This window comes from Macrobrachium nipponense, chromosome 26 (assembly GCF_015104395.2).
Source record: "Macrobrachium nipponense isolate FS-2020 chromosome 26, ASM1510439v2, whole genome shotgun sequence".
In the NCBI taxonomy this organism is placed as follows: domain Eukaryota; kingdom Metazoa; phylum Arthropoda; class Malacostraca; order Decapoda; family Palaemonidae; genus Macrobrachium; species Macrobrachium nipponense.
The window spans coordinates 29,214,391-29,226,602 of NC_087215.1; the positions used below are offsets into that span (position 1 = coordinate 29,214,391).

Genomic DNA, 12,212 nt, shown 5'->3' on the forward strand with positions numbered 1-12,212 from the left:
TCGGCAGAAGTGAGGAAAGACTTGCTGTGGTGGGTGGACGACGACAATCTGACAGTGGGTGTCCCCCTTCAACAATCCTCCCCAGACCTCTTGCTGTTCTCGATGCATCACTAGAAGGCTGGGAGCCCATATGGAGGAGTTGATGGTGTCAGCAAAATGGAGTTGCAAGGACAGAGAACTCCATATAAACGTGCTGGAGTTGAAAGCAGCTTTCCTGGCTCTACAAGAATTCAGGGAGAGAGTAAAGGGACACTCGGTGGTATTGATGTCAGACAACACCACAGTAGTAGCTTATATAAACAAGCAAGGAGGCCTAGTTTCTCGGCAGTTACATGTGATGACAGTTCAACTTCACCAGTGGGCTATAGAGAACCTGGTAGACATCAAGGCCAGGTATATTCCGGGAAAAAGAAACATAGTGGCCGACAAGTTGAGCCGCAGGGATCAGATTCTGGGAACGGAGTGGTCCCTACACCAACAGGTAGTGGACAGGATGCTCATGTTGTGGGAAGGACCGATCATAGACCTATTCGCAACCAGGTACAAACAAAAAAGTTGGAAGTGTATTGTCTTCAGTAGTCCCGGACGCAGAGGCAGCAGCAGAAGATGCGCTACAACACCCCTGGGACAATCTGGACTGTACGCATTTCCTCCATTTTGTCTAATCCGTCAGGTTCTGAACAGGGTAATGCGGTCTCAGAACCTCAAGATGACCCTGGTAGCCCCGTTATGGCCGAAAGCAGAGTGGTTTCCAGACCTACTGGAACTCCTAGTAGATGTGCCAAGAGAGTTACCTCCATGGAGCAACCTTCTGTGTCAGCCTCACGTGGAGAGGTACCACCAGTCGGTGAAGTCCCTATCGCTTCACGGGTGGAGACTGTCAAGTATCTCCTCCGAGAGCGAGGGTTTTTCCGCCCAGAAAGGGAGCAACTCAGATGGCAGTAATATCAGAAAATCATCTGCGACAGTATACCAAGGGAAGTGGTCAGCATACTGTGATTGGTGTCGTAGGGGGAACGTGTCTCCACTCGTACCACTATTCAGCAGTTAGCGGACTTTCTGATATATCTCAGAACAGAAAAACATATGTCTGTATCTGCAGTGAAGGGGTACAGGGCTGCTCTAGCCTCAGTCTTACGAATGAAAGGAGTGGACATATCTCTTCATGGGAGTTGGCCATGCTGATGAGGAGCTTTGAACAGTCATGCCCACCAAAGGAGCTAAAAACCCCAGATTGGGATCTGACCAAGGTACTGAGTAGTCTGACAAAACCCCCTTACGAACCACTAAGGCAGTCCACGGATAGGAGCCTGACCCTGAAGATCAACAGTCTTTCTTATTGGCCCTGGCTTTTCAACCAAAAGGGTGGGGAGCTACATGGCCTCTCATATCTCATAAAGCACTCGAGAGGTTGGAGATCAATGGTGTGTGAGTTTGTCCCAGAATTCGTGGCAAAGACCCAAAATCCAACAATAGTAGACGGCAGATTCGACTCCTTTACCATACCTTCCTGGCAGACTTTGTAGACAACGACAAAGCTGAAATGCTCCTGTGCCCCGTCAGGGCACTAAGGGAGTACTTAAAGAGAACAAGGCACCTCAGGTCGGGGTGCCAGAGGTTGTTCGTAAGTACAGGACGGAACAAGAAGGAAGTGTCCAAGAATACAATATCATTTTGGCTAAGGGAGACAATCATGAAACTGATACTGCAGAAGACAGAGGGTCAGATAGCCAGGTGAGAGCTAGAGCTCATGACATCAGGGGTGTGAGTGCTTCCCTAGCATTTAAGAAGAACATGTCTGTGGATAAAATTCTGAAAGCTGGCGTGTGGAAGCGCCAAACAACTTTCACCTCATTTTATTTGAAAGATGTTGCCCATAGATCCTTGGACACCTTTTCCTTGGGGTCCAGTGGTGGCGGCCCAACAAGTGATATAGTTCATCCAGTGCCCCTGGCGGGTCAGTTTGCGTCTAGTCTAAGATGAAGGTATGAAAGTAGAATGAATGGGATGACTGGTCTTTTTTCTTTACTACTTTCTTCCTACTCCTTTAACTACGGGCAATATGAAGGAGAGTACCGTCATGTGCTGGAACGGACTAGATGCAGGTGAGATGGTCAGCCATACTGTGAAGCTATCTTAGCTGATGATATACTTTTCAGTAGCAACACACCCCTCTGATAATAAGGAAAGAGGGGTGAAGGTCGATCCAGTCGCAAGGGACAAGAGTAAACAGTAGAATGGTATCTACACCCAGTGGAGGAAACCAATAGATCCGCTTATATCTTTGGTCCTAGGTTCATTGTCCATTCTCTAGAATTTCCCTATATATTCGGAAATGGATAAGGTGGCAAACTTCCAGTCAGTTGTAGAGACTTACCTCCCTCCAATAGTAAGTCTATCCTAATGTTAAGACCGAAGGTTTGTTTCGTGTATGAACAAATACCAAATTTGTACAACTAATTTGTATTTTTTTCATAAATAACTAAAAAACCTGAGGTTCCTTTAACAGTTTTAAAGGCCCACCTCGAACCACCCTCTAGCAGTCTAAACTGGGTTAGAAATATAACTGATGGGTCACAGGTAGCCGTGGGCATTCTGGGTATACATGCCCCGTGACCTGGTATAGATGCCATTAGTCCTGGATCTCACAAGTGTAATTTTAATTCTACCGGTTTCCAGCTTGGCGCTAGTAAATCCTAATGTTAGACCTCAGGTTTGTTTAGTTATGGAAAAATACAAATTAGTTACAAATTTGGTTTTATTTTTACAATTAAAGATTCATATACTTTCGTGTTTCTTGTTATGTACTTGAAATTATTTTGTTGCAAGTACTAAAACATAGTACCCCTTAATCAAGTTATTATATATAAAATGGATGTATGTATGTGCGCGTTCCAACGTAACTCTGAAACACATCAAGCAACTTCAGCCAAACGTGGTATACATATGGCTTACTTGGTATACATATTACTTACTATTTAGGAAAGAATACTGTGGTAAAACGTCACTAGCACCAAAGGGGTTGGTTTTGGGAAGGGGGTTAGTGTCCAATCCATAGTTACCAAGGTTGCTGAGATGAACAGTGACACTTCTGGTGCCCTTCAAGTCCAAGTTCAGCCTGGGCAGGGAGGAGGGGTGAGGAGTGAAAAATAAATTGTGAAACTGCTGGGCAATTTAATTGAAGCAACTATGAGAGAGAGAGAGAGAGAGAGAGAGAGAGTTGGCATTCAGTATTCATCTGCACTAATGTGATAATTTGATATACAGAGAGAGAGAGAGAGAGAGAGAGATAGTGAGTTGGCATTCAGTATTCATCTGCGCTAATGTGATAATTTGATATACATGGGGGATATCTCGGTTCACCTAATAACACATCCGGCGTTTCTTCCAAGCTGTCTTGTGTTGTGTACTTTTGGTGAGTTGTTGCAAATATTAATAAAAGTAATATGTTTTGATTAAATATTAGAACGTCATCAGTAACCTTGTATTAATCTGTATGCCTGTAGTACAGATATTATGTATTGTTGTATGAAAAGTTTTTTAGTTAACTCTTTCTGAAACATAGATAGGACTCGTGTAAAAAAAAAAAAAATTTGTGCTTCTCTTGCTCTCTTATGTCATTTTTTTTTTTTTTTATTTGAAAACTTGTTACACTGTCATGTGTAAAGCAATGAAGAAATGATCAAAAACACTGAAGTGAAAACTACCTTGAACACTGTACCCTAGCAAGACAGTGTGTTCTGAGTGGCTGAAAGTTAACCTTACAAGGCATTAACATTTATTTATTTATATTTTTTTTTAAATGAAATTTACCCTTACTAGGCATAAAGAATTAAAAGGTTAACACTTTACATCTTTCATGTTTAGTAGAAGATTGTATTTCTTTGCTTGAAATGAATGCATGTGACAATGGAGACCATCATTACACAGAAGAGATTATAGCTTCACTTGCTGTCAAGTAAAGCTAAATTGTTGGACACTGAATATACATTGCTAGGACTTTTCCTGGTTGGATCAGGTAGATGATGAAAAGCTTCTGCCATATACATAATTCAAAGATGAAAGACAGTGCCATCATTCATGTTTTCAAACAACAATTATGAGAATCAGTACTTTCATGGAACATAAAGTGCCAACATAACCTTTCATACCCCTCATTGGCTTTGTTCTTTTTTTTTTTTTTTTTTTTTTTTTTTTTTTTTTTTTTATCTCGATGTTAAAGTGGAATAAGTCAACAAACATACAATAAACACAAATACTCATCAAAAGTTCAATGGATAGTAAATGAGGAAAGCAATGAGATGTCTACCCAAGAAGACAGCCTTTATGCTTGGCCCTGGCAAGTGACAATGGAATTTAGTACCTGCACTGTAGTAGCAAACGGTCATTGAGTGATGTGAATGTTTACTTTACAAACACAGCTGTGAGCAATTGTTGTCAAATATTGACATTTATTCAACAGGCAGAAGAGAGCCCTCGTCAACTGGCATTGGCATTGTTTTTATGACTGACAGTGTTGAAGACACGGATAGTAAATAGAGAGCTCTTGTTGACTGACATGGACATTTTTCTTACAACTGAGTGTTGAAAACCAGATAGTAAATGTTTTTTGTTCCGACACGAATACAAACCCTCGGTCCTTTAACAATAGGAAGTAGCTAGCGGCAGCTGGCTACTTTCTATTGTTAAAGGACCTCAGGTTTGTATAGTTAGGAAAAATGCAATTTTCAACAAATTGCCATTTTATTTATTGCACAATATTTTCATTTATGCAAGGATTTTGTGGGCTCTGAGTAATCATTGTCAATGGAAGTGAAGTCAGACTTTTACATGAAAATTAGCAAGTCTAATTGTTTACTAAATTTTCCTTTACACTGGTTGTATTTACCACTTAAAATTGTAATTTTTATTTATATATTCATTTATTTTTTTAAATACTAGATGTAATCCAAGATTGGTTTTGCTCAAGAAGATTAATTGACTTTAAATATACTATCCTAAAACATCATCTCAGTGTTTAACTGAATACATGAGGTGTGTCAAAACTCAAAAGGTAATCCTGTCTATTATTTTTTGCTTTTAGCTAATGAGCGCTCACTAAATGTGCTCAGTTAAGTTGCTACAAGGTGAATTCCAGTGCAAGGTCATTCATTACATGGAGGTTTTATTGTATATATCCAAGTAACTCAGCCTTGTATTTGAAATTATGTTATTTAGACAAAATGTTTGTGATATTTATCCAAAAAAATGTATATCATTTACTTACCTATGTATAAAGACCCTTTGCAATAGGTAATTTCTTAAATTTTGGTTTTGTACTTCATTTCCAATGAGACACGTTTAAAAAAACCCCAAAAATGGTTGTACTGAATTTGTTATATGAGAACTGTGTCATGATAATTTCAGTTTTAACTAATTTACTTCCATCAGACTGTATGCAGATTTGAAGAGTTTTACGATATTAATTTCTACTTTTGTAGGAGGATAGTTAAAAAATGAGACTACAAATCAAAGGATTTAATTAAAAAATACGTCTTGTATACATATACATATCTACTTACAATTAACAATGTTTGGTCATTCACTAGAAATAATGCTTATTACAAAAGTAAATGCATCAATAATCACTATTTTCTTTACAAGTATCTTTTTTTCTAAATGAAGTATTAGATTTAGTGTAGAGTTGTTGATATGGTAGTTGAAACTCAAGTGAATTCAAGATCTACTTTTATGTATCTAGGTACCAGTATGTCTGATGTCATTTACTTGCAAAACGACAGCATCATTTCATAGTTAGTTTTATAGTAGAGTAGTCTTTCCCATTCTTGCATGAACAGGCCTATGATGTGGGAGGCTTCAAGTTGCTAGGCTACTCCAGATTCCCATCCTATCCTTTCGATTCACTTCGCCTATCTTTTGCACAAACTGTATACAGTAATACCTCAATCTTACGCAATTCAAGTTGCGTGAATTCCCAGCAGTGCGAACTTTTCATTGGAACTTAACTAATTAGCATGAGTATTTCACAGACATCCAAATGCAACACTACTGTACAGTAAATAAAAAAACAATTCCATACCTTTGGTTGGAGAGAGAGAGAGAGAGAGAGAGAGAGAGAGAGAGAGAGAGAGAGAGAGAGAGAGAGAGAGAGAGTTAACATCGAAGTCTAAGCAAAGTATAAATGGATTTTATAAGTCTAATAGTGTTTTATTGATATTTTTCTGTTTTCCATTAAAGGATATGTATACTCAGAGAGAGAGAGAGAGAGCTGAGGTGTTTACATCAAAGTCTAAACATTATAAATGGAGTTTGTGTGGATTAAGTGAAATAACGTTTAATTTATATTTTGCTGTGTTTTTCATAAATTATTTGTCTTGAGAGAGAGAGAGAGAGAGAGAGAGAGAGAGAGAGAGAGAGAGAGAGAGAGAGAGAGAGAGAGAGAGAGAGAGAGAGAGAGAGAGAGAGAGAGAGTGTGTGTTTGCATTGAAGTCTGAGCACTGTAACTAGCTGAGGATGAGACTTGACAGGTGACGTTTAACTGTAGCTGGGAGGAAAGTAAGATTTTGGGTTTTGTGTTGCCTGCGTATGTCATTCAGATTTTAAATATTTTTATGGTGATCAGAGATGTAACATCAACTGTGATAAAATATTCTCTTGTGTACTGTTAAAATGTGTGTGAAAATTGTAGTCGACCAAACTTGTAATGAAAATATGGTACAGTAAATGAGACTAAGAAAAAAATATGGTAACACATACCTACTTATGCATGAACTCACTTGATCTTGTAATGAACTTCCTGGGTTTGTTTTAATGTTTGTGGTACAGTAATTGATATTTTATTTAAGAATATACACTACAGTACTGATATACAGTAGGAAGATAGAGAGGCAACTGGGATTCTGTCATCTGAGAACTTGCTACTGGTGGTTTTTTGTTGCCTACTTATGAAATTTGGATTTTCAATATTTTTACTGACTAGGTCAGTATAATAATGCGCATAGTATAAGCGGATTATATAAGTGAAATAATGTTTTATCAATATCTCGCTGTTTTTTTTTCTTTAAAGGATATGTATACAGAGATAATTTTTTAATAAATTTATGAGAAACGGTGAGGACGTAACCACAAAACAATATAAGTCGAGTACGATGTAGAACTAAGTGTACTGGTTATTTTACTTTCAAAGTGGATTACTGGTAAATCTTACTGTAGCAAGAATATCATATTCAAATGTGTACATGTCGTTTTTGAGATGTATTTTTGCAAGTGGTAACAGTGTGTAAAATAAATTCAGAAACAAGAAGATTAAAATATTTCTATTATGACTAATATCCACATTGCGTGGATTTAATTCGTTACTATTTTTATTTTGCGCTATATGGGATGTCATACTTGTGATGTGTTTTAGAAAGTGGAGCTTATGCTGTAAAATGTTATTCAATATTTCTATTATTTTCAATGGTAGTGTTTACATTTTTCGTCTGAAATCTAAAAAAAATTGTTGCAGAAGCAACGGTCACGGGATGCTGAGGGCATTCTGGGTAATACATGCCCCGTGACCTGGTATAGATGCCAATAGTCCCCGGATCTCACAAGTTTAATTTTAATTCTACCGGTTTCCAGCTTGGCGCTATTATTATCCTAATGTTAAGACTTCAGGTTTGTTAGTTATGAAAATTACAAATTGGTTAAAAATTTGTCATATTTGGAAGAACATAAAACAATATTTTAAAATAAATGATCTGATAGGATTATGTTGATCTATATACCGTACCACCTGAAGCTACATTACTTCAGTACATCAAGATCGATGGGCCCACCCAGCACATACACACATACACAACCACAAAAAATCAATTCATGTTAGTGTTGCCAAATTATTTTTTTAATGATTTTCAAATTTCAAAATTTGTCTCTCAAAATTGAGTGTCTTCCAGGTCAGAACATCAATGCTGGGAAATTTGGTAATGTGCATTTTTCAGAGCCTTTTACCTTAATCTCACCTCGGCTATTCTGCTTAGTCCCTGTTGCTGAAGAAAATAGAACTGGTTCAAGGCAGGTGAATGGGGAACTCCCCCCTGCTCACCTGTTGACTGTCAGTTAACCTTGTTGTTACCAGTATTCAGTTACCATTTCCCTACCATTTCCCACATGCACTTGTACTTACAAGACTAATTCTTTTACCCAGGAAAAATAGATTGCAGTACTAACAAAATTTGGTCTATCACCATTAATTTACATTGTCCAGTATTGTGATATATATATATATACTACTACATATATAGTTATGACATCATTGTTTCCTGAGTTAGTAATTCAATGTCATCTGTGTATCCATTATTATTATTGTTATTATTATTATTGTACATTGCCACTGGTGTGGTCATGCATGAGGTTACTATTTTAAGTAGGAGGGATAAGTTTCCCAAGAAGAATCTTATTTTAAGTAAATGGGGACAGTTCCCTTAGAAGAACTTATTTTAAATAACTGTGGGAAGTTATCTAAGAAGAATCCTTTAAAAGTTCCTCATCTGGTTTTCAGCTGATCCTCTGGTCGGGAGCATTGCAACTCAGTACCTCCAGAACAGGGAAGAACATGATAGGATTGCCCGTCTCTGGACAAAACGCTACGCTACGTGATCACATCCTTGTCATCATCAACAGGGTATCAGGCGTCTCCTGCATCATGCCATCGCAGTTATTTGAATTAAACGTTTGCCCCCCTCTTAGGATGGATCATTCGCCTCCTGTTTGTGGTGACGGCCTTGTGTCGTCTTGATTTGCTTTAAGTCTAGAAATAAGGGTTTTTATGTTTTGTGTCATGTTGCAGGAGAAGTTTTGTAAGCATCATTTTGTCATTACCTCATTTTTTTCTTGTACTTTTCACACAGTTTAGGAATACATTTTTTTTTCATTTAGGTTTACTGTATAGAAGTACTGTATGGTGATAAATGTACTGGTTTTTCCCTTATGTTTACTCCCTGCCTGAGTTTTTCTGTTCCACTCACTTTCACTAATTTTTTTTTTCCTTTTTATTTGTGATATTTTGCACAACTTTATACCTATGAGCGTTGCACCAATGACATCAGGATTTCTTACAAGCATTAAAAAAGAATAGGCTGATTTCTCGATAATCTCGCCTCTGATAGATAGCTTTTGAGTCTGTATAATAACAGTGCTACTAGTCTACTTGAGAACTTGCAATTCTTATGTAAGTATTTTTTTTTCAGTCTGTGCATATGATATTGGAGAGAGAGCCCTCCCCCTTCCCATTTTTTCCTTTTGATAAGCAAAGGATTAAATCCAAAAATATTGAACCGATTTTTGTATCCCAGTATCACTGTTATTTTGTTGTTACTTGATTTCAACTCATGGTTCTTTTAAGTTGCATTAGGGTCAGGTGGTTTCATGATATTGACTTTGGTCATTGGTATTTTGTGCAAAGCTGAAGTCCAGGCCACCAGGCATGGTGTGATGGCTTCACTAGTGATTCAACATTTTTCAGTTGTCATTCCACCCAAAAGAATGTCAATTGTACCTCTTATTTCTGTGTTTAATATTATTCTTTTTGCCCAAACTTGGCTACTCGTTTCTGACAAAGATATTTAAATTACATCTGCTTGTGCTTGTTGATGGATGATAGCGCAATGTAGATTTTAGTTAGGGTATCCTATTCCTTTTAGTAGATGATAAGTTTATTTCTCTACTGCAAGGCAATTGACAAGGATCTTGGGCTGTGATGATACAGAAGCATGTTATTGCAAGATGGAATACAGGATCTATTGCATAATGGTTTCTTTGTTTTCCATCATTTGGATATTTTACTGTCTGGAGAGTAGCCTTCTGCCTTGCTCTTTTTGATGTACTTGGCTCTGTCAGTCTTGCAAAAATACCTCATGATTTTTCATACTGAAATGTGTGTTCTTCCTGTGATTGAATATGCTAAATAATGACAGACAGATATGCGCAGGCTTAGTATGATAAACTAACTGGTTATAGTCGTTGATGTAAGCCATGGAAGGAGTTTGCTTCCTTGTTATGTGGTTCATGATCAATTTTTTATGACTAGTTAGAGTGTATGTTTGCATTGCATCAAGAATGTTTTTAGAATTTTGGTGGTTGTTTTAGGAATGAGAATGGAGTTGATGTGTAGCAATGACTCTGTCTCTCTTCTCTGTGATGTAATTTTTTGTATTCTTATCATTTGTTTGTATGTCTTATTCCTACTTACGTTGCCTGGATGCAATTATGTTTCTTGATTTTGAGTAACTGCACTGGTATTGGATAGAGAATGAACTAATTTAACATCTGTGACGTTACTAATGATGGGTGGTTAATGTTATGTAGTGTTGCTGGACCAGGATTATTGGTATTCTATAGCGAATAATTGCTTTTAAGAGACAGTTGCCAAGTGCTTGTGGAATATGCCAACTTGAGCGGTGTTCCTTGCCCTTTCAGATCATTTTCTTGCCCCTAGTGTTTTGATTGATTACAACAGTGTAAAAGTACGTCACTCATTCTTATAGCCCTCTGGCTTGAAGTAGGAGGATTGGATCTCTTCCAGTTCATTGGATGGATTCATTATGGTTATTGTGTCTTTTAACTTGTCTTCATTTACTCATTCTTTTATTACATAGCTTGCACATAGGAAGTGAAATCTCATTGTTGCATGGAGTCTTGTATAAATTTTCTTTGAAGATGAAGATTACTGAAGATGAAGATTACTAGCAAATGATTTCCTTACCTTTTTTCTCTTTATTCACACATAGACAATATGGTGCTTTGGCTGTGTCTTATGTAAAGACAGAATTGATTTTTTTTATATGCTGTGTTATTTAGTTAATTGATTGTGTGTGAATTGGAGATACAAAAAATCCCTTTACTCGGGTTGTGGTACAACATTATTAAATTATTGTATTGGAACTTTTTAGTGCTCAGCTCTCTCTCTCTCTCTCTCTCTCTCTCTCTCTCGCTCTTCTCTATCTCTCTCTCTACTCTCTCTCTCTCTCTCTATCTCTCTTCTCTCTCTCTCTCTCTCTCTCTCTCGACTCTCTTCTCCTTCTCTCCTCTCTCTCGCTCGTCTCTCTCTCTCTCTCTTCTCTCTCTCTCTCTCTCTCTCTCTCTCTCTCTCTCTCTCCGTGGTCTTATTTCTTAGGTCAGGGCTTTGGGAGTGCTGTATAATGGCAGTCCTTTTAGGAATAAGGCTGGAGTTCTTTCCATGTTACGACTTGGTTTCAATCTTCTCAGTTGTATTTAGCTTGGCAGGTACTAGCAGTGATGAAGGTGTACTGTAATAATGTTAGCAGTGGTTTTTGCGTTAATGCCATTACTGTTATCAAAGAAGTTGCTGTGAAAACATTTTGCAGTAAGAATCGGTCTGTTAGTCGTGCCAGTTTTGTGTGACAGTTATCAGACGTACGAAGACTCCAAGTTTTCTTTTATAGGAAGACATGTATTTTCCACACAGCATCCAGAAGCTGGACTTTTGAATGTGTTATCGAGTTAGTCATGAATGTTTCTTAAGATTTAATGTTCCTTACCAGTTCATCAGGTTTGATTATTGCTTGTACTGATCATGTTGAGGTAGGTGACTGTCACTTTTTTTTCTTATGATTATAGTCATTTATAGGTTTTGTTAGCAAATTGGAATTTTTCTGACCATTTTTGTTTGTAGCGGTCATGTTAAGGTGTTTGATTGACATGGTTTTTTGCTCATCATTAAATTTCTTGAGAGATTTTGTTAGCAAACTGGATTTTTTCATTTTGGATAATGTGGGAGTTAAAATTAGTGAAATAGGTCTGATGAAAGTAACTTGATTTTCTTCATCTGTACATGGGGTGCATGAAGCCCCAGTAATGTATTATCATGTGTAATTGTTTTGCTGTGCCATTTGCAATATTTTTGAGGATTAGTGGCAAAAAGGTTGTGTTCGTAGCTGTAGATGATTGCACTGCACCTGCTGTTGAGGCTTTTGCCCATATACTCTCGTCACCTGCTTAAGATACTTGTAAACCTTGCTTTGATATTGGACCTTAGTTCTGTTATTCAACATTTATTGGAATGTTCAAGCTTGCTTTGAATGTCAAATCGTGCTTGGGATACAAAGTTTTTGTAAAACTCGTAAATTATACTTGGAAAAGCTACTTACTTGCTTTGAGTTACTTAAACTTTGTAGGTAAATGTTATCCTTGCAGGAAGAACTGTTTAGAAA

The 12,212-nt window shown here is 37.4% G+C and overlaps 1 protein-coding gene across 6 annotated transcripts in view; it reads left to right on the forward strand.

Annotated features, from left to right (window-relative positions):
• LOC135200114 (ubiquitin-conjugating enzyme E2 E1-like) overlaps nucleotides 1-8,725 on the forward strand; it is a 29,605-nt gene extending 20,880 nt beyond the window's left edge. For all 6 annotated transcript variants that reach the window (XM_064228448.1, XM_064228451.1, XM_064228452.1 and 3 more), the window contains one exon: nucleotides 8,543-8,725. In XM_064228448.1, coding sequence (XP_064084518.1) covers nucleotides 8,543-8,640 — 98 coding nt within the window. In that variant the 3' untranslated portion in view covers nucleotides 8,641-8,725. The remainder of the gene's footprint in view (nucleotides 1-8,542) is intronic.
• The last annotated feature ends 3,487 nt before the right edge of the window (nucleotides 8,726-12,212 follow it).